Source organism: Xenopus laevis, chromosome 9_10S, assembly GCF_017654675.1.
Source record: "Xenopus laevis strain J_2021 chromosome 9_10S, Xenopus_laevis_v10.1, whole genome shotgun sequence".
Lineage (NCBI taxonomy): Eukaryota > Metazoa > Chordata > Amphibia > Anura > Pipidae > Xenopus > Xenopus laevis.
This window is the reverse complement of record NC_054388.1, coordinates 109615493-109638099: the sequence shown is the minus strand read 5'-3', so window position 1 is coordinate 109638099 and position 22607 is coordinate 109615493. Positions and strand designations below refer to the sequence as shown.

Here is a 22607-nt window from a genome sequence, read left to right as displayed (position 1 = left end):
TTACGCACACATGGATGGGTGGGGGGCAACATGGCCAACCAGATTGCCTAAGGTGCATGACCAGCTTGGCCCGACCCTGTCTGGTTCAAAGATAAAGAAATCAACTGGTAAGGTGGAAGATGTATTTTGCTTAGCATTTATTTTCAGTTCCCGAAAAATTGGAATATTAATCATGCCTAAAATCACCACTGTTCCCAGCAGGAGTTGGGTTACCCTACAGGGCACTGTCTTTTTTAAGATAATAAAGAATCGATGTGAAATGTTGACGAGTCTCAAGCAGTAGCAGATAGCGAGCCAGGCAGTGAGCCAAACCCAGAGGGAAGTGAAAAAGAAGAAGAGAATGTAAATCACAAAAATGAATTCTTTGTCAAGATGCTCATAGAGTTCAAAAGTATTAATGATCCAAATGAAAGCTAAAAAGCACTGGAGGAGGACATTGTTGAAGCCCATGATTAGAATGATTTGATCACAGTCCACAAGGCTCACTCCCTTCTTCCAGTGTCTGAGATCCACAGCTACAATCGATGAGTTTAGGATGATCCCACATGGTCCTGTTATGATCAGAGCAAGTGTTTTAATTACTAGAATGAACAACAACATATTCTTTGGATGTAACATTATTCTTGATTTCTGGTTCCCAGGTCTTTTTCCAAAGACCAAGAGTATTTATGAGTGTGTTACAAGACTTTGCAGCACAATGATTAATTGTAATCAGAATGTAAAGAGAAATAATCAGCAACAGATGGAACATGCAAATCACTGGGGTGTCTTCTTTCCTTTGTCACCTGCATCTGCTCTCCAGTTAGATATAATACCTGTATGATCGGCAAGTACAATTTGTTTCTCTTAATATGGAAAGGAAAGAAGATATTTAGTGAGAAATGTTGTAATTTCTTTAGTTAATGTTGTAATTTCTTTAGTTCCTGAACATCAATGGGCCAGGCGCTGTAGGCAACGTGGCTGTCTTGACACCTGACGTCCACATGCAAGCATACATGCGAATAGACATGCGCTCACACGTGCATGTAAATAGACACCCTGGAACTGCCGACGTGAGAGTGCAGAGACTGCCCCCAGTTTTACACCCTAGACACGTTCCTACTCTGCCTACTCATAGTTCCGGCCCTGTTCCTGAACAAACACAAAAAATAAAAGGAAAGTCAGAAGATCCTATGCCGTCTGTAGGAGGGAGCAGGGAACTATTGAACTATTGAGGATTTTAAAATAGAAAAGCTTATTGTTGCGGAAACTGAAGTTGACTTTAATGTGTGTGAATATGAGACCTTTGATTGTAGTAATGCTAATGTATTACATGAAGTCTGAAAAATGTTATTGGAAAAAATAAAATTTTTTTAGAGATGTATTATACCCCGAGGATGGAAAAAACTCCAAAAATCCAGCATCTCAGACCTACCGAGGTTGTATATATGTCTATGGGGCAGATTCACTAAAGGGCGAAGTGGCCATCGCTAGCGACAATTTGCCAGAAATCCAATCCGCGGGGACATCGCCAATAGTGATGGGCGAATTTATTTGCCAGGAGCGAATTCGCGGCGAATTTGCGTGTTTCGCTGACAGCGAATAAATTCGCGAATCGTCCACGAAAATTCGCGTCAAAAAAACGGGCGCCGGCGCAAAAAACGGGCGCCGGCGTCGAAAAAATGGGCGCCGGCGTCAAAAACGGGCGCCGGCGTCAAAAACGAGACGCCGGCGCCGTTTCGCAAATTTTTCGCCGTTTTGCGAATTTCGTGAATTTTTCAGCGAAGCGAAACAGCGCAAATTCGCCCATCACTAATCGCCAATTTACTAACAGGCATAGACAACAATTTGCTAGTGAAAGAGACCGTCACTAGTGTTCCTTCGCATGCTATCGCCGGCGACTTTTCACTCTGGCAAAAGGTTGTAACTCCGCAAATTCACTAAGATGCGAATTTTAATGAACGTTGCCTCTTTCGCCTGAGTTTACTTCACCACGTCAGACCAGGTGAATTGATTAGTGATGGGCAAATTTGGGGTGTTTAGCTTCGCAGAAAAAATTCCTGCAAAATTAGCGAAACAGAAAAAATTAGTGAAACGGCACCGGAGTCTTGTTTTTGATGCCGGCGTCTGTTTTTTTTGTCGCCGGCAAATTTTCGTGGTGGTTTTGTGAATTTATTCATCGGCGGCAAATCGTGTGAATTCGCCGCGAATCCGCGCCTCGCGCTAGAATTGATAAAACTAAGCTACATCCTCCTGAATCCTATGTCAGTGACATAATATCCTGTATGCTGGAAATGCATTAAAGTTGTAAAAAACGACTTTTCTTTTTTTAAAGTGGGAAAAAAGTCCAAACTATTAAAAATAATATTTGATAAAGTTTTTGATAAAGTGGGCACTTCAAACTTTTGCACCAACATTACTATTAAAGACGTCCATACAACTTTAATGTACCCACCCTATTCATGTTAACCTAAACGCAAGAGTGCTAGTGAAGTTTCTCTAGGAAAAAATTAATGCTAGCGAAAATTCGCTAAGAAATACTCACGCAGCCGCAGTAATTCTAGCGAAAAGTCACCAGCGTTCAGCAGCCGAGACGCAATTTAGTGAATTAGTGTAGTCGTAATTAACTGGCGAAGTGTGACCAAGCGGACGCTGGAGACAATTTGCCCTTTAGTGTAAGAGCTCCCTATACTATTTGGACATTTCTGTGGTCTGCTCTGGAATTAGCCAGAAATCTGACTAGTTTGGACTTTTTGAACAAAAATATGAAAAAGTTGGGCTTTTCTGGAAGCCCGAAACAATAGAGCGATTCAGGAAAAAAATCCAACGGTTCAGATTTTCGCTCGATTTTTTTTCGTGTTTGTCCCCGATCCGTATAAATCATGCTTTTTGTATAATAAATAAGGCAGAGTTGTGGATTCTAGTGTGGTCAGACTTTTTTACTTAAAATAATCAGAAAAAACCCGCTTCTGATAAATAAGGCCCTAAATATTAAGCTGTGGTTAAAGTTGTTTGGCCTTTCATGTTTTTGCCTGCTAGTTACCTCATTTCTTAGAATCCCACATTTTGTCCCCTTTGATGCCTTTCTTCATTTGTGACATCAAGGAAAGAAAATAGACTATAATGCCCTGTATTTAATACAGGTATGAAGTATGAGCTGTTATCCTGATTGCTGTAACTGGGTTTTCTGGATAAGGGGTCTTTCGGTTGTTTGAATCTCCATACCATGACTGCTAAAAAATTATTTAAAGGGGTGGTTCACCTTTAATTTAACTTTTAGGGGCCGATTCACTAAATTCGAGTGAAGGATTCGAAGTAAAAAAACATTGAATTTCGAAGTATTTTTTGGGCTACTTCGACCTTCGACTAAGACTACGACTTCGAATCGAAGTTCGACTATTCGACCATTCGATAGTCGAAGTACTGTCTCTTTAAAAAAAACTTCAAACCCCTAGTTCGGCAGCTAAAAGCTACCGAAGTCAATGTTAGCCTATGGGGAAGGTCCCCATAGGCTTTCCTAAGTTTTTTTGATCGAATGATATTCCTTCGATCGTTGGATTAAAATCCTTCGAATCGAAAGATTTAATCGTTCGATCGAAGGAATAATTCTTCGATCGTACGATTGCAGTATTTGCGCTAAATCTTTCGACTTCGATATTCGAAGTCGAAGGATTTCAATTCCTAGTCGAATATCGAGGGTTAATTAACCCTCGATATTCGACCCTTAATGAATCAGCCCCTTAGTGTGTAGCATTTCCAGTTCTAAGCAACATTTCTATTTGACTTCATTAGTTATTTCTAGCTTTTGAATTATTTGCGTTTTTTCACTGACCCCATCTAAAAACAAATACTCTGTAAGGCTACAAATGTATTGTTATTGCTACTTTTTATAACTCATCTTTCTATTCAGGCTTCTCCTATTAATATTCCAGTCTCTTATTCAAAACAGGGCATGGTTGCTAGGGTAATTTGGATCCTAGCAACCAGACGGCTCATGTCAAACTGGAGAGCTACTGCATAAAATTACTCAAAAACCACAAATAATAAAAAATGAAAACCAATTACAAATGTTCTCAGAATATCACTCTCTACATCATACTAAGGGGCAGATTTATCAAGGGTCAAATTTCAAGTGGAAAATACTTCGACATTCGACCATCGAATAGAATCCTCCAACATTCGAAGTAGGAGGATTTTATTTATCGTATGATCATATTCTGATCGTAGTACGATCGCACGATCGTACTTTGAATCGTACGATTCGAACGATTTTCCTTCGACTATAAAAAACGTAGAAAATTGCTCTGGAAGGTCCCATAGGCTAACATAGCACTTTGGCAGGTTTAAGTTGGCAAAGTATTGAAGTCGAAGTTTTTTTAAGAGACAGTTCTTCGATTATGGAATGGTCAAATAGTTAAATTCGAAGTCGTAGTATCCTATTCAATGGTCGAAGTATTCAAAAAATTACTTTGAAATTTGAACTTTTTGTACTTCGAAAATTCACTCAAAGCTTAGTAAATCTGCCCTCTAAAGTTAATGTAAAGGTGAACAACCCCTTTAAACCTTAATTAATCTTAATAGGTTTGTTTTGCTTACAATAATGATGGGCGAATAAATTTGCCAGGCGCAAATTTGCAGCGAATACATTTGTGAAACTGCGGTGTAAGTTCAATGGTGAAATATCCGCCGCGTCAGAATAGTTGCTCATAAAAAAAGCTCATGCATCAAAATTATTCTGACGCTCATTGACTTTAACAGTTATATATGTAGCAGAGGAGGATACCCTTGATTATTTACTTATAATACACAAAAGCCATGAATATCTTGTAAATTATATCCTTATAAACGGTGAGTTCTGATGTCATCAGTTATAAACGGTGAGTTCTGATGTCATTTCTGTCACATGACTCACTGAAACTTGTGTATTATAATAAATAAAGTACCCCCAATTGTAAAATATGAGGATATTAGAAGTTACCTCTGAGTTCCATGACCTGTATAAAAACACTCGCCCTTCGGCCTCGTGTTTTTATATGGTCATGAAACTCCTCGGTAACTTATAATATCCCTATATTTTACAAAAGGGGGTACTTTATTCACTATATAATACACAAAAGCCTTGAATATCTTGTAAATTATATCCTTATAAACGGTGAGTTCTGATGTAATTTCTGTCACTTGACTCACTGAAACGTGTGTATTATAATAAATAACGTACCCCCTCTTGTAAAATATAAGGATATTATAAGTTACCGAGGAGTTTCATGACCATATAAAAATACGAGGCCGAAGGCCTCGTATTTTTTTGAATTTCAAGCTAATTTTTGTGTACTTCAACGTCTCTTTAAAAATTCGAGTTCGACCATTTGCCACCTAAAAGCTGCCGAAGTGCTGTTTTAGCCTATGGGGGACCTCCTACAACCTGTATGGAGGCAATTGGGGGAGTCTGGGAGATCGAAGGTCAAAGTTAAAAAAAACTTTGAATCGAATGTACGATCAAAGTACAATCGTACCGTTCAAAGTATTATCGTATGATTCGAAGTAGGCCGAATTCGGCCCACTTTGACCCCAAAAAACCATCGACCTCCATTTGATTGATCTTTTTGAATTCGAAGTTCAAAGTTTTTTTAACTTCGACCTTTGATAAATATGCCCCTTATAGTTGTGCTACAACACCAACCCACCAACCTTTAGGAAATGGACAACCAGAATATGAATTTCCCCTTACTGATAGGTTTAAAGTGCTTTGGCTTTAATGCATTTGGACAAAATAGGCGCATGTATAAAAACTGTAGTGGCCGTCAAAATTGACACACATCAAAATAATTTTGACACCGTTTTTTCGCTGTTTCACTAATTTCGGACACCCATTGACTTTAATGGATTTGGACAAAATAGGTGCGCGTATAAAAATTGTAGCAGCCATCAAAATTGGCGTGAGTCAAAATAATTTTGACGCCCATTGACATCATTGCGTCTTGCAATTTTTCCGGCGAAACGGGATGAATTTGCCCATCACTAATGATTAATTATATATAATTTTAGTGAATTATTGGCAATGTAAACAGTGCAATTTAGAAATAAACAGTACAACCATAAAAATCATGATAGATTCTGTTTAATAAAGTTTCACAGTAAAAATGTCAAACCTCAAATGAGACTTTGACGCTGTTCTATCACAAAGAAAAGATATTTTTTTATTGCACTATCCTCAAGCACAGAAACATTTCTATGCCTTATTTTAACAAACGAAATCAAATACATATGATACAGCATATCTATTCTGTCTAAATAATGTTATGAGTTCTTAGTCATGTTTTAAACTTTCAATATATAACATACAATGCACAATTCTGCCAAGTCTTTTGGAAGTTTCTGTTTATTAGCAAGATGAATCCATTATGCAATAAACCAATGACTCAATAAGAAAAAAATAGATTTGGTTAAATTGTATTTTCTTCTGGTAGAGCACATATATATCTCGCTATTTCTGCTAAATAGAAACCATCACAATATACATTTAAATTAATGGTTATTCTGTCACATCCTATATCTCTAGTACAAGTATGCCACACATAACCTAATCCCTCAGTACAAGTCTTTAACAAATGAGACGTAACTTTGAATTTCCAAGCAAGAGAATGACAGCTTGGCCTGAAGGACTCGCCATGATTATAGACCAGAAGAGAGTGTCCCAATTATTTCCAATATAGAGTTGTAATAAAATAAAAATAAAAACTGTCAAGAAGAAAAACACGTTCAGAGCCATAAGGAGGAATATTGTCACGCAGGCTTTTGCATGGGTCTTCATTTTACCACTCCAGGATTGAGAAATATTCTGCTTCACCCTCTGGACATGTCTCAAAAGGGACATTAAGCTGAGTCCCATACAGAGAAAAGTTATAAGAGTTGGCAGGCAGCAACCCAATGCAGCGGCGAAGGACAGGTATTTAATGTTGGGTTCATAGTTAAAGAAATCAACTGGTGAAGTGAACGATGTGTTTTGCTTTGCCTTTGTGTTCATAGTCCAAAAAATTGGAATATTAATCATGGCCAAAATCACCACTGTTCCCAGCAGGAGTTGGGTTATCCAACAGGGCACTGTCTTTTTTAAGATAATAAAGACTCGATGTGAAATGTTGACGAGTCTCAAGCAGTAGCAGATAGCGAGCCAGGCAGTGAGCCAAACCCAGAGGGAAATGAAAAAGAAGAAGAAAGTATAACTCACAAAAATGAATTCTTTGTCAAGATGCTCATAGAGTTCTAAAGTATCAATGGTCCCATCTAAAACGAAATAGCACTGGAGGAGGACATTGGTGAAGCCCATGATTAGAGTGATTTGATCACATTCCCCAAGGTTCACTCCCTTCATCCAGTGTCTGAGCTGCACAGCTACAATCGATGAGTTTAGGGTGATCCCACATGGTCCTGCTGTGATCAGAATAAGGATTTTAATTATTAGAATGACTGACAGCATATTTGTTGACTGTGGCGTTATTCCTGATTTCTGGTTCCCCAGTGTTCTTCAAAGAGCAAGAGTATTTATAAGAGGCGTTACAAGACTTTGCAGCACAATGAGTAATTGTAATCAGAACATCAAGAGAAATAACCTGCAATAGATGGAACATGCAAATCACTGGGGTGTCTTCTTTCCTGTGTCACCTGCTACTGCACTCCTGCTACAAATAATACCTTTATGATTTTACCGATGTAAAATCGGAAGGAAGGTATTCCGTGAGAAATGTTGTAATTTCTTTAGTTCTTGCAACAAGCTTAAGGGACAGATTAGGTTTTTATAATTGTTCAATATAAAAACATCCAGTTACTGGATGTGTAACATAATAACCAGAACACTACTTCCTGCTTTTCAGCTCTCTTTGTTTCCACTGATTGGTTATCAGGCAGTAACCAATCAGTGACTTGAGGGGGGCCACATGGGTCATATCTATTGCTTTTGAATCTGAGCTGAATGCTGAGGATCAATTACAAACTCACTGAGCAGTTATGTCCCATGTGGCCCCCCTTATAGTCACTGACTAACTCAGAGTTAGAGAGCTGAAAAGCAGGAAGATTTGTCCTGTAATGTTAGGTATCTGCTTACCCCAGCCTTTATAGATTACAGTTTGGCTAACTAACTATATTAGAAACATTTTTTTATTTTGCATCTTTGCATTTTTTTTTACTTTAGATTTACCCCGTTTTTTATTTTTTACTGTATTATTACAGAGAAAAAAGACAGACTTAAACATGCAAAAGGGCAAACAGATTATTTTATATTCAATTTTGAAATCTGACATGGGGCTAGAAATGTTGTCAGTTTCCCTGTTGCTCTCAGTCATGTCAGTCATTCATTACTGCTGTGCTGCAAGTTGTATGACAAGATAACAGTTCTCTGGTAGATATGAGAATAGCACTCAATAGTAAAAATCCAAGTCACTCTGTGACTCCTCCAGTTACATTGAATAGACGAAACAATAGCTTATCTGAAAGTAGTTCTGATTGACTCTTTTTGAAAGCACAGTATCAGGCTCAATGACCTGAGGTGGCTGCCTCTACAAATATTTACAATTGAGAAAAATGCACTTGATGGCTCAGTAATAAAATGTTATATTGTAGAGTGAAGTATTTGTAATATAAACAATGTAATTTAGAAATAAAAACTATACCATAAAAAGCATGATAGAATACCTTTTAAGTTTCTCCAAGGGTAGGGCTATCAAACGTATGGTTTTGCTGCAACTACTGGAACCAGAATTTGCAAGAGCTTCCAGAATCCAATGCGGTTTGGGTAGATTATTCTGTAATTAACACCAAGAAGTCTGTATTTAATAAGTCTGTATTTAATACCCCTGCCACTATTACATATGCCGCAGATGAGATTTATTTTTCTTATATAAACAGCAGTGATTATATAATTAATGAATTCTTATAGCAGAATATTTACATAAAGGCTTAGAATATGACTGTGACACCCATTAACCATAAACGGATTTTGCATGTATGCAAACTCTTCAGTTCATATAATGCACTGTAATCCAGGCAAATTAAGGTTTGTTTGTCTAAAACATCCCATACCAGTCTGAAGCTATGATGAAAGAACATCACTAGGTCTGCTCTCTAGATTTTAGTAATAATACTTTCTACATAAAGTAAGAAAAGACTTTGCTAAAGCAACAAAAACGAGTCTGCCGGATACTCCAATAACATTTGCTGTGAATTCTCTCCAACACAGACGACCAAGACATACTTGAGGAGCTGTTTCCTAATTAAATCAAAACACCTCATGGATCTGTTTAGCAAAGTAGACATTGTGAGGATCAATTGCGAAGTAGACATTGTGTATTCTCTTTGTATACCAATCTTGGCAACCATCGTGGGAGCCTCCACTAATGCATATATTACTTTTGTGATTTTGCTTGATTACTTTAAAACAAAAATACTGAGTACCAGCAATAAGATATTAGTTGCATTGAGCTTATCCAATGTTTATTTTTCTCTCATTTTATCTGTCTACTCACTTTTTAATTTTGTTTGGCCCCAGCTTTACGCAGAACCATATGTCAAAAGCTGTATCCTAGCTCTGCTCGTGTATGGTGGTTCTTCCTGTGCCTGGAACACGACCTGCCTCTGTATCTTCTACTTTGTGAAGATAATTAACTTCAGCTCCAAGCTTCTTTCTTCTTTCAAGATGAAGATCAACATCATTGTTCCATGGTTCATATTGTTTTCAGAAATGGTGTCCTTGGGCTGCAGTTTCTTTACTCTATTGCCTTCTCTTAATGGCCAAGGATCATCATCAAACAACTCACTGTTGTACTCGCTCAACTCAACATCAAGAGCAAGTGGGATCAGCATTGAATTCATGAAGGATACCTTTGTTGCTCTTTGATTTCCTTTGCTGATAATATTCATTACTACCTTCTCTACAATTGGATCACTGTATTTGCACAGTAGGAGAATGGAGAACACAGGGACATCTAGCAGTTTGACACCTCATCGAAGTGCTGCTTATATGATGGCATGGCTTCTTTTTTATATACTGTTGTGTTTGCTGTGTTGTTTTCATATTTTTTGAAGCTCATTACTCCACCAAGCTTGGGATATTGGATAGGTCATAACCTGCTATATGTCTTTACATCAGTTCAAGCTGTTGTTCTCATTCTAGGTAACCCTAAACTGAAGGAGGCATTTGCACAATATTTTACTGTTTTATTTGCCACGAAAGCTACAAGATATTCTATTCAAACCCAGAAGAGTCTCCTATTTCCCTCATTAATCTTTATCAAATAATTTTATCAGCCACTCTTAAAACTTTGCTGAACTATTAGAAAATTTATATGAGTAGTGATTATTTCCACTTATTATTAATTAGCAAATGTGATTAAACTCAGCAAGAAATTTAAATGACTTAATTTGCTATTCAGAAGTCCTTTGTGTTGATAGCAGTCCACAGTCCTTGGCGTAGAAAAGGTAAATGTATAGTGCCTTACCAATCAATCTCCTGAGCACCACCAAAACACCCACCTAGGACAATACACTACACACTTACTCCCACATGTACCATACGTTTTAGGTGTAATCTCAACCCCTGTCTAACTATTGCATCTTATAAATCTTGTGATAATTTGTGATATCATCAATGAATGTATGTTTTTAATAATGTACGGTTTTACTTGAGCAGTGTCATTTCAATACAAATACTCATAAATTCTTGTGAAACTGGGTAAAAAGTGTGTTTTTAAATTATGATTATAATTTTGTACTCTTGGTAAATGGCTTTGCTGGTAACATGTTTTGTCTCCACCACTCAATAAAAGAGAATTGCAGATGACCACTGACCACTGCCTGGCAAGTCTCTTTTCTTATCAATATTTGTATTTATCCAATTGAGGTGTAACCTCAATCAATGAGCTTATAACCCAACTATACTATGAAATGATTAATGTATGATTAATGTATGTGACCCAAAACAATAAATGTATTGTACAGTAGGGGGGAGTGCACAATGCTATAGACATTAGGGAAACCTGTAACTGCCACTTACCAGGGTTACACTCCATGATCCTTAATCTGTATGTTGCACATATGAGAAGCATGTAAGAAAACACCCTGCCCCATCCATTTGTTTGCTAAAATGAGTGGACACAGCTTACAAAAAGTATTTTATCAATTTAGTAAATTGATTTTCAGTTGTGTTGATTTTTGCACTTGGCACCATGATGACTTTTTTTTCAGGTTATCAGTTTTACTATTTAGAACAGGGTTTTATGTAATGGCAAATTCTTTATACATCATTTTGAATGGTGCTCTTTCTCCTCCGTTCAGGCTATCATTCTAATCACTGAGTCAGAAAACTTGCGTAAAAATGCTAAATATATAATTGGCAAACTATATTTCCACTTATTTAAAATACACAAAACATTTTCTGAAAAATATCTGCCTTCCTTGTGTGTACGAAATCTTAATAACTTGCTATCAATGAGGAAATAATGAGAGTTTGAAGCATTGGTGCACCTATAGTTTCAGCGTGCAACCAATGTGTGCACTAGGACTGTTCTCATTTTAAGAAGTTCCTAATATTATCAGCAATATGTTTATGGAACCTTTTCATCTAAATACTTTAATGGCCCTTCTCTTCTTTATGAATTTTCAAAATGAAAGAGACAAATCTTGGTTAATAATTCTTAAAGTGGCTTGTATCCCTTAGTATCTTAAATATAAACACATCCAAGTAATTACGAGGGACTAAATTCTTTTCAAAAATTTTTTCAAAGCAATGTCTTATTTGAAGCACGAATTGGACTTTGGTGCTATTTTAATTTATTTCTGTTCTCAGCTTTCAACCATGAATTAACAAATTAAATCAACTTCACATTATTCATTAATGTTAGGAAATAAACCATTAATAACAAGAACATCCTGCATATACATGTGTAACTCACTATGTCCCACCATGGACAGATGCATCATTCATTGTTCAAAACCAATGTCTTATTTGAAGCACAAATTGGGCTTTGGTGCTGATCCATTGCAACATGTATTGTTTGAATAGACACATTTATTACAATACCTAATTTAAATTCATGAATAACAAAGTAAATAAACTACACATTCAATGGTAGTCGACTTGTAAAAGTCATTAATAACAAGAGAAACCTTTATATACATGGTTGGCTCATCTTATCTCACCATAGACTAATATCTGACCTTTTTTACTGTTAAAGGTCTTCTCTATCTCTCTGCTTGTACCCATGATATCTATGATATCTGAATGATTTTATAGCTGTTTTAATTTGTAATGCATGACAGCCAGTGCTGGAGTCTGCCAAATGTTACAAGTTTCTGCAGTTTAAGCACATCTATCCTCAAAGCAATAAAAATTTATTCAAAGAGAAAAAAAGTGGATTTATTGTCTTATCTTTTCTTAGAGCACATTTATCTAGCTATTTGTAATAAATATTAATTTTCACAAAATACATTTAAAAGAAGTTGTAATTCTGTCACATTCATATTTCTATTAGAAGTATGCCAACATAACAAATCAGAAAAAAACAGAATGACAGCTTGGCCTGAGGGACTTGCCATGATTATAGACCAGGAGAGAGTGTCCAAATTACCTCCAGTCTTGAATATTGATATAATAACTGTCTAGAAAAAACAAGTTCAGAACCATAAGTAGGTTGTTACTATGCAGGCTCTTGCAAGGGTCTTCACCACTCCAGGACTGAGAATTATTATTCTAATTATTCTAAGTCTAAGTAGATAAATGCCATCCCAGAGTCAAGGTTCATGCTCACCTCCTCATAAAAGACAATTAAATTAGTTGTTCAAGATCTGTTACACATAAAGCCATGCTGGTACAAACTTATAGTATTGTGATTTGCAATGAAGTAACGTATAGCTTATTATCACTTCCAAAAGCTTTCTTACCACTAATAGATAGGCTGAGAACAGAATTCTCTTTGAATAGCAGCACGACATTAGCAATTTGCCAGTCTCTTGGCACCATGCCAGACCTCAATAAATCCTAAAAAAATTAAGCAAAGAGATTTGACAATCACAGAGCTAAGCTTATTAAGTACGCTGGGATAAATACCATTCAGGCCTAGACCTTCATTAGTCTACACAATTGTGTAGACAGATGACAAATAACAGTTTATAATTTCTGCATTTTCCCTGCTCTCATCAACCAACTGACCTCCCTCTGATAATAATGGATTCATCCATTCTTGCTTCATTTTTTACTAAATATTTAAAACATATTTGGATTCATTTTACCCCTCACTGCAATACCCTTTTCTATCTCTACTTTAGCTTGTCTGAAAAAGCCTTTTCTTTCCAAATTAGTTTGGTTCCCTACCATGGTTAGCTGTATAGGGTGCTTTGTAGTAGCTCTAACTTAAACTTGGTGAAGTAATGTTCCCTTAAAATCATTTCCTGGAATCTTTGGTACCTTGCTGAGCCTCAAATATGGATTCATAAGCATTTCCTGAATTGCTGTTTGTGTACCCTTGCTGAGTCACAACATTATGTGCTGAACAAGGGGAAGATAAACATGAAGTATTTCATATGCAAATCATACTTAAAAACACACATAACCCCTGTATCAAATCACATATTGCATGTATTGATAGATTAATGTAAAAAAAATCTTATCATAATTCACCACATAAATAATATGAACATACAGAATGTGCCCTCCCCTCTTTAATAAAAACATTCCCAAGGGAGATGCAGAAGGGGGATAACATTGTCAAGTTGATCTGAAGTCTCATTTGAAACTTAAAATATGTCTATTCTATCTAAATCATATTAAGCTGTTAGTCATGTTTTTAACATTTCAATAAATAACAAGCATTGCAGGATTCTGCCAAGTATTTTGTAAGTTATTGTACTTAAGCAAGATGTATCATGAACACACTAAATTAACGATTCAATTTAAAAAATTATTAATTTTATTTCTTTCTCTTGACACATGTTTATCTATTCCTAATTAATTTTAACTTTCAGAGTATACATTTAAATGAGTAATAATTCTGTCACAGAATATATCTATTACAAGTATGTCACACATAACCTAATCCTTCACAAGCAAATCTTTAACAAATCATGCCGTAACTTTGAATTTCCAAACAACAGAATGAAACCTTGGCCTGATGGACTTGCCAAGATGATAGAAAAGAAGAAAGTGTCCCAATAACTTGCAATGTTGAATTTCAATATAATAGAAATAAAAACTGTCAAAAAGAAAAACAAGTTCAGAGCCAAAAGTAGGAATATTGCCATACAGGCTCTTGCATGGGTCTTCATTTTACCACTCCAAGATTGAGAATTATTCTGCTTCATCCTCCGGACATGTCTCAAAAGGGACATTAAGCTGAGTCCCATACAGAAAGAAGTTATAAGAGTTGGCAGGCAGCAACCAAATTGTAACAAACTTACCTCTTGTTCGTAGGGGACGCCCGCCGCGCCGAGCGGCAGCCGCCGCTTCTAGGCCTCAGGCGCCGGCTCCTTAGGGAGCGCGCGGCGCGCATGCGCCGGTCTTAAAGGCGCAGGCGCGTTCGCGCAGGCGCGCTGACGTCACGGCGCAGACGCGCTGGCGTCATTGCGACGGACGCAATGGCGCCAAAATTTAAAATAAAAAGGCAATGCACAGTGTGTGCATTGCCCAACGTAGGTTCTAGTTTTTCTGTTCCTGGGTGCGATTCTGCTTGATTATTCCTGTCCTTCCGGCTAGTCCTGACTCCTATAATTGATCTCTGCCTGCCCTGACCCTTTGGCTTATCCTCTGACTACGCTTTCTGGATCCCGATTTTGTACTTCGACCAAGATTGTTACTGACCCGGCCTGTGACCTCGACTACTCTGCTTCTTACCGATTCTGTACCTTGTTCTGATTGGTTTTGACTTGGCCTGTTTCTGGACTTTGATATACGTTTACGTAAAGTTCCCTTGCTCGCTCAGAGTTGTAGTCCTCTTAGTCCCCTCACTTTAAGACCTGGCGGCATCCGAGTAGCGGAGGGCTCATCCCGAAGTGAAAGGCGGCGGTTTGAGGCTGAAGCGTGAGCCGAGCCCGGGACATAGGGGTTAACTCTGGGTTGTGGGATACCAAACGTGACATTACGTTGGGCCCTAAAAAGACTAAGAAGATGGAGCCAGCTGACGTTACTGCTTCCACCACTCCTTCGGACGCAATCCTGGCAAATCTTCTGCAGAGGCTTGGAGAACAAGAAGACAAGCAAGATTATATTGTCCAATGTCTTCACGGTCTTTCTTCCAGGCTTGATATGATGCAGCAACAGCCTGTTCCTGGTCCGAGTACTGCAACTCCTCAGGCAAGCTCTTCTCTACCTTCACCTACAGGTAGTTCCTTCCATGAGCCCAAGGTTCCTTTTCCTGAGAAGTTTACCGGGGATCGTAGTAAGTTTTTTACGTTTCAAGAAGCCTGTAAGCTACATTTCAGTTTTTTACCTTATTCTTTCCCCACCGAGGAATCTAGGGTAAATTTTGTAGTTACCTTGTTACAGGGCGATGCTCAGCTTTGGGCATTTAGTCTGTCCCAGAGGGATCCAGCCCGTCTCTCTCTTGAAGCTTTCTTTAAAGCCATGGCCGTAATTTACGATGATCCTGATCGTGCCGCCTCTGCCGACGCAGCCATACGTGCTCTTAAACAAGGCAAGAGGCGGGCAGAGGATTATTGTACTGAGTTTCGGCGGTGGGCTGTAGAGACGGGCTGGAATGATACTGCTCTCATGAGCCAATTTAGGGTTGGTCTGGCCGCAGCTATCAAAGATAGTCTTGTCAATTTTCCTACACAGTCCTCCCTGGATTCTCTTATGCATTTGGCTGTTCAGATTGATCGTAGGCATAGAGAGAGACTTCAGGAGGAACAGGTTGCCAATATCTCACCTCTTTCTGTAAATGTTTCCAATATCCCGCAAGTTTTTCCTCAACCCTTTGAAGAACCTATGCAGATTGGTTCTACTCGTCTTTCTTCTGCTGAGAGGGTCCGTAGGAGGAGTAATGGGTTATGTCTGTATTGTGGGGATAAAGGGCATTTTCGCAACACCTGTCCCAAAAGGCCGGGAAACGACAGAGCCTAAGCAGGTCTGGGGAGTCTTGCTTGGGTGATGTCGTTTCTACTCCCCAATCTTCTCAAATTTTAATTCCGGTCCGTTTGAATTGGGACAGTGGTTGTGTGCAGAGCTCTGCTTTTTTGGATTCGGGGGCTGCGGGTAATTTTTTGGATCTTGGGTTTATTAAAGAACATGGTGTCCCTTGCGAACCACAGGTTCCATCATTCAGGTTGTCTGCCATTGATGGTAGATCTTTGGGTTCTGGGTTAGTTTCTACCAAATCTAAGGTCATCCGTATGTCCATGTCTGATCATTTCGAATCCCTTTCTTTTTTCATTACCGAGTGCCCTCAGACTCCAATCATTTTAGGCCTTCCCTGGTTACAAAGTCACAATCCCCAGGTTGATTGGCCCTCTGGTAAAATTTTGAATTGGAGCCCTGCTTGTGAACATTCTTGTATTAAGGTTGGTCAAACTCTGGCTGCAACTTCTTTAAAAGGTCTCCCTCCCTGTTATGCTGCCTTTTCTGATGTTTTTTGTAAAAAAGCAGCTGAGTCTCTACCCCCCCATAGACCTTACGACTGTGCCATTGAATTATTGTCTGGGTCTTCTCCCCCCAAGGGTAGGACATATCCACTTTCTCTTCCCGAGTCCTTGGCCATGGAGGAATATATTAAAGAGAATTTGGAGCGGGGGTTCATTAGACCTTCTTCCTCTCCTGCGGGGGCGGGTTTTTTCTTTGTCAAAAAGAAGGATGGGAGCCTTAGACCCTGTATCGATTATAGAGGGTTAAACAAGATCACGGTCAAGAATCGTTATCCTCTCCCTTTAATCTCCGAACTGTTTGATCGAGTAAAGGGAGCTGTTATTTTTTCCAAGTTAGATTTAAGGGGCGCCTATAATCTAATCAGGATAAGGGAGGGGGATGAGTGGAAGACAGCTTTTAATACCCGGGATGAGCATTATGAATACCTGGTTATGCCCTTTGGCTTATGCAATGCCCCCGCTGTCTTTCAAGAACTAGTCAATGATATCTTCCGTGATCTTTTGGGCCGTTTTGTCGTGGTATATCTAGACGACATTCTCATTTTTTCTTCAAATTTATTTTCTCATCGGGCCCATGTTCGTGAGGTTTTATCTAGGTTAAGGCAAAATCATTTGTATGCAAAACTTGAAAAATGTTTATTTGAGGTTTCTGCTGTACCTTTCCTTGGATACATTATTTCTCAAACAGGTCTTGAGATGGAGCCCGCTAAGGTCCAAGCAATTCAGCAGTGGGCACAACCTCTTTCATTGAAAGCAGTCCAGAGGTTTTTAGGATTCGCTAATTACTACAGACAATTTATTTTAAATTTTTCTAAGTTGGTGGCTCCGATTACTGCCTTAACTAAGAAAGGGGTTGACCCAAGTATTTGGCCTGCTGAAGCGGTTGAGGCTTTTCATCTTTTGAAAGAAGCCTTTATTTCTGCCCCAGTTCTCCGGCACCCTGACTCTTCCTTACCTTTTATTGTTGAGGTAGATGCATCCGAGATCGGTGCTGGTGCTGTGTTGTCTCAGCGACATCCTGTCTCCGGTAAGATGCATCCTTGTGCTTTTTTTTCAAAGAAATTCTCTTCAGCAGAGGTCAATTATGATATTGGCAACAGGGAATTATTGGCCATTAAATTAGCATTCGAGGAATGGAGACATCTCCTTGAGGGTGCCAAACATACTGTTTCTGTGTTCACTGACCATAAAAACCTATTATACATTGAATCTGCTAGACGGTTAAATCCTCGGCAAGCCAGGTGGTCATTATTTTTCTCACGGTTTAATTTTCTCATCTCCTACAGGCCAGCAGATAAGAATGTAAAAGCAGATGCCCTTTCTAGAAGTTTTGTCTCCAAACCTAGGGAGAATTTGGGGCCAGTCCCTATTGTTCCGAAGGAGGTGATTGTGGCAGCCCTGAGTCCGGATCTCTTTACTTCTTTGTCTAATGCTCAGGTAGATTCTCCTCCTAATATTCCTGTGGGCAAGTTATTTGTTCCGAGTAATTTACGTGAAGCTGTCTTTTACGAGTCCCATGATTCCAAAGTGGCTGGTCATCTGGGTTGTGCGAAGACTTGTGAATTATTGTCTCGTACTCTCTGGTGGCCGACCCTAAGACAAGACGTTGCCAAATATATTGATTCATGTCCAATTTGCCAACGTTCTAAGCCTTCTAGATCTTTACCTCAGGGTTTGCTGCAGTCACTTCCTATTCCCGAGAAACCTTGGACTCATATATCTATGGATTTCATTGTGGAATTACCTCCTTCTAAGGGTCATACGGTCATCTGGGTAGTAGTGGATCATTTTAGTAAAATGTCCCATTTTATCCCTCTCCCCACCCTTCCATCTGCCAAGACCCTTGCTGAACTTTTCATTGTCCATATTTTCAAGTTTCACGGGGCTCCTCTTAATATTGTGTCTGATAGGGGGGTTCAATTTGTGTCCAAATTCTGGCGGGCCTTTTGTTCTTTAATGGGTACTGATTTGTCTTTCTCTTCCGCATACCATCCACAGACTAACGGTCAGACTGAGAGGACAAATCAGACCCTGGAACAGTATCTGAGATGTTATGTCTCCTGCAATCAGTCACTTTGGGTTAATTTTCTTCCGTGGGCCGAATTTGCCTATAATAATGCCATTCACTCCTCCACTGGCAGGTCTCCTTTTTTCACTGTTTTTGGTCTCCATCCCAGGGTTTTTTCGTTTTCTTATTCTTGTGACCTTCCTGCCGTCAATTCTATTACTGAGGACTTTTCTAAGGTTTGGCAGGAGGTTCTGAAGTCTTTATCTTCTGCAGTAGCTGCTCAGAAGAGGGCTTCTGATAAACAGCGAAGAGAGTCTCCCGAATATCAGGTTGGTGATCAAGTTTGGCTGTCCTCTAAGAATATTTCTTTGAAAGTCCCTTCGGCCAAACTGGGTCCCAAATTTATTGGTCCATTTTCTGTATCTAAGATTATTAACCCTTGTACTTTCAGGTTAAATCTTCCTCCCGAACTCAAGATTTTTAATTCCTTTCATGTCTCCCTTTTAAAACCTGCTAGAGTGGTACGTCAGACTTCTCCTCCTCCTCCTGTTTCCGTTGAGGGGCAATCTGAATATTTAGTTCACAAGTTGGTTGATTCTCGTATCTCTAAAGGTAAACTACAATATCTGGTTCACTGGAAGGGTTATGGTCCCGAGGAAAGGTCTTGGGTTCCTGCCTCGGATGTTAGGGCTGATCGCTTGGTGAGGCAGTTCCACTCTAGGTTTCCCAACAAACCTAGGGGTCCAGTGGCCCCCTCTGGAGGGGGGGGTAATGTAACAAACTTACCTCTTGTTCGTAGGGGACGCCCGCCGCGCCGAGCGGCAGCCGCCGCTTCTAGGCCTCAGGCGCCGGCTCCTTAGGGAGCGCGCGGCGCGCATGCGCCGGTCTTAAAGGCGCAGGCGCGTTCGCGCAGGCGCGCTGACGTCACGGCGCAGACGCGCTGGCGTCATTGCGACGGACGCAATGGCGCCAAAATTTAAAATAAAAAGGCAATGCACAGTGTGTGCATTGCCCAACGTAGGTTCTAGTTTTTCTGTTCCTGGGTGCGATTCTGCTTGATTATTCCTGTCCTTCCGGCTAGTCCTGACTCCTATAATTGATCTCTGCCTGCCCTGACCCTTTGGCTTATCCTCTGACTACGCTTTCTGGATCCCGATTTTGTACTTCGACCAAGATTGTTACTGACCCGGCCTGTGACCTCGACTACTCTGCTTCTTACCGATTCTGTACCTTGTTCTGATTGGTTTTGACTTGGCCTGTTTCTGGACTTTGATATACGTTTACGTAAAGTTCCCTTGCTCGCTCAGAGTTGTAGTCCTCTTAGTCCCCTCACTTTAAGACCTGGCGGCATCCGAGTAGCGGAGGGCTCATCCCGAAGTGAAAGGCGGCGGTTTGAGGCTGAAGCGTGAGCCGAGCCCGGGACATAGGGGTTAACTCTGGGTTGTGGGATACCAAACGTGACACAAATGCAACAGCAAAGGACAGGTATCTAATGTCCGTTTCTAAGATAAAGAAAGGAACTGTTAAGGTGGAAGATGTGTTTAGCTTTGCGTTGATGTTCAGTGACCAAAAAATCGGAATCTTAATAATACCTAAAATCATCACTGTTCCCAACAAGAGTTGGGTAATCCTACGGGGCACTGTCTTTTTTAAGATAATAAAGAATCGATGTGAAATGTTGCAGAGTTTGAAGCAGTAGCAGATAGAAAGCCAGGCAGTGAGCCAAACCCAGAGGGAAGTCAAAAAAAAGAAGAAAGTATAACTCACAAAAATGAATTCTTTGTCAAAATGCTTATATAGCTGAAACGTATTAATGATCCCATTGAAAGCTAAAAAGCACTGGAGGAGGACATTGGTGATCCCCTTGATTAGAGTGATTTGATCACATTCCCCAAAGCTCACTCCGTTCTTCCAGTGGCTGAGATGCACAGCTACAATCGATGCGTTTAGGATGATCCCACATGGTCCTGTTATGATCAGAGTAAGGATTTTAATTATGTAAGTATTGTTGACCAACAACATATTCATAGGCTGTAATGTTATTCCTGATTTCTCGTTCCCAGGTGTTTCTCCAAGAGCAAGAGTATATATAAGAGAGCGTTACAAGACGTTGCCGTGAAATGATTCATTGTCATCAGAATATCAAGAGAAATATCCAGCAATAGATGGAACATGCAAATCACGTGGGTGTCTTTTTTCCTTTGCCACCTGCGCTCCAGATAGAAATAATACCTGTACATTTTTTTTTCAATTAACAGTATAAGGAAGGAAGGTATTCAGTGAGAAATTGTGTAATTTATTTACTTCTTGCAACAAATGCTAAAGGAAAGTTCAGAACGTCCTGTGCTGTCTGTGGGAGGGAACAAAGAACTAATAAACAGGTATACGATTTTAAAATAGAAAAACATTTGTTTTTCATTTTATCAAGAATGTTTAATAATGTGCAATAAACACTGAATAATTGTGTAACCCCCAGTGAGTGTAGGTATTTAATTTACAGTAGGTTTGGTAAAGCCAACATACTGTATTCAAGGAGCATAACTATACTCAGATCACTCAGTAGTGATTCTCTTGCATAGACATATGGGGACAGATTTACTAAAGGGTGAAGTAGCAAACGCTGGCGCCAATTTATCAGCGTTACCACCCGCTGGGACATCGGCAATTTACGGGCGTAGATGCCAATTCTCTAGCGAAAGAGATAGGCGATAGCGCTCAGTCGCACTCTATCGGCAAGCAACAATCCGCTCTGGCAAATGGACGTTACTCTGTAAATTCACTAAAATGCGGATTTTACTGAATGTTACAGTACGTCTTTCGCTGGACTTGCCTTCGCCAGCTCAGACCAGGCGAAGTGCAATGGAGTGCATAGATCTTCCGCAATCGTCTGTTACTTACATCATATTCTGTGAGTGGAAAAAGCATCAAAGTTCAAAAAACGCTGGCGTCTTTTCCTTTTTTCAGAGGCTGCAAAAGTCCTTACATTTTTTTTGGGGTAACCGGGTTTCCCCCATACATTTTTTAACATATGGAACATAAATTATACAGTGGGCTCATGTGTAGGGCATTATATTAGGGATGCACCGATTCCACTATTTTGGATTCGGCCGAACCCCCGAATCCTTTGAGAAAGATTCGGCTGAATACCGAATCCGAATTTGCATATGCAAATTAGGGGTGGGAAGGGGAAAACATTTTTTACTTCCTTGTTTTGTGACAAAAAGTCACGTGATTTCCCTCCCCACCCCTAATTTGCATATGCAAATTAGGATTCGGTTTGGCCAGGCCCAAGGATTCGGCCGAATCCGAATCCTGCCGAAAAAGGATCCCGAACTGAATCCTGGATTCGATGCATCCCTACATTATATTAACTCTTGTATTTATTAAGGATCCCTGGACATAATGTAATTAACAGTGGAACAATGGAACAATGTAATTATTTGCTGCAACACGTAACATAAAGACATCCATTCAACTTCCCGTCGTATGCAAATTAACCTGATCACAAGACCTCTAGCGAATTTGCGCTAGGCAGAAATGAACGCTAGCGCATCTTCGATTTGAATTGCTCGCATTGCCGAAGTAACGCTGGGGAAAAGTCGCCCACGACAAAACTCTGCATTTTAGTGAATTATCGCTCGCTGACGACTTTTCGCTGGTTAGTGAATCTGCCCCATGGACTACTTTGGCCAGAGGCCAGTTGGAGTTGAGGGGAAAAAAAGAACTAGGCCATAGATGTCAGTTACTAGATGAACTTTTAAAAACAATTTTTTTATCCATAGGTAGCATGGTTTCTCCTTGTGAAGAATACAACAACATCCCACACCATTTCAGGGATACAAAAAGAACATAACATAGATAATCACATCACTTATAGATACACTACTTCAGCAGTTATGGGTTTCCTAGTGGAAACTAAAGTTGATTGTGTTACATAAAATCTAAAATTGTGGCTAAAGTATTTTGCCTTTCCTGATTTTTAAAGTCTGTATTTGTTCAC

At 39.5% G+C, this 22607-nt stretch overlaps 3 protein-coding genes and 1 pseudogene across 3 annotated transcripts; 1 reads left to right on the top strand and 3 right to left on the bottom strand.

Annotated features, from left to right (window-relative positions):
* Positions 1-600, bottom strand: LOC108702337 (taste receptor type 2 member 40). The gene has a single exon (XM_018237811.1). The coding sequence runs from the start codon at positions 598-600 to the stop codon at positions 1-3; it is 600 nt and encodes a 199-aa protein (XP_018093300.1).
* A 3453-nt stretch (positions 601-4053) lies between these two features.
* LOC108702440 (taste receptor type 2 member 40) lies at positions 4054-7456 on the bottom strand (the record flags this gene model as incomplete). Its single annotated transcript, XM_018237889.1, has 2 exons — positions 6595-7456; positions 4054-4067 (listed from the first exon to the last, which is right to left on the bottom strand). Coding segments are annotated over exons 1-2 (876 nt in total), but the record flags the coding sequence as incomplete, so codon positions are not given.
* A 1806-nt stretch (positions 7457-9262) lies between these two features.
* On the top strand, positions 9263-10269 carry LOC108702336 (annotated as a pseudogene).
* A 3795-nt stretch (positions 10270-14064) lies between these two features.
* LOC108702335 (taste receptor type 2 member 7-like) lies at positions 14065-20629 on the bottom strand. The gene is made up of 2 exons (XM_018237810.1): positions 20072-20629; positions 14065-14421 (listed from the first exon to the last, which is right to left on the bottom strand). Exons 1-2 carry the CDS (start codon positions 20627-20629, stop codon positions 14065-14067), a joined length of 915 nt encoding a protein of 304 aa, XP_018093299.1.
* Between the last annotated feature and the right edge of the window lie 1978 nt (positions 20630-22607).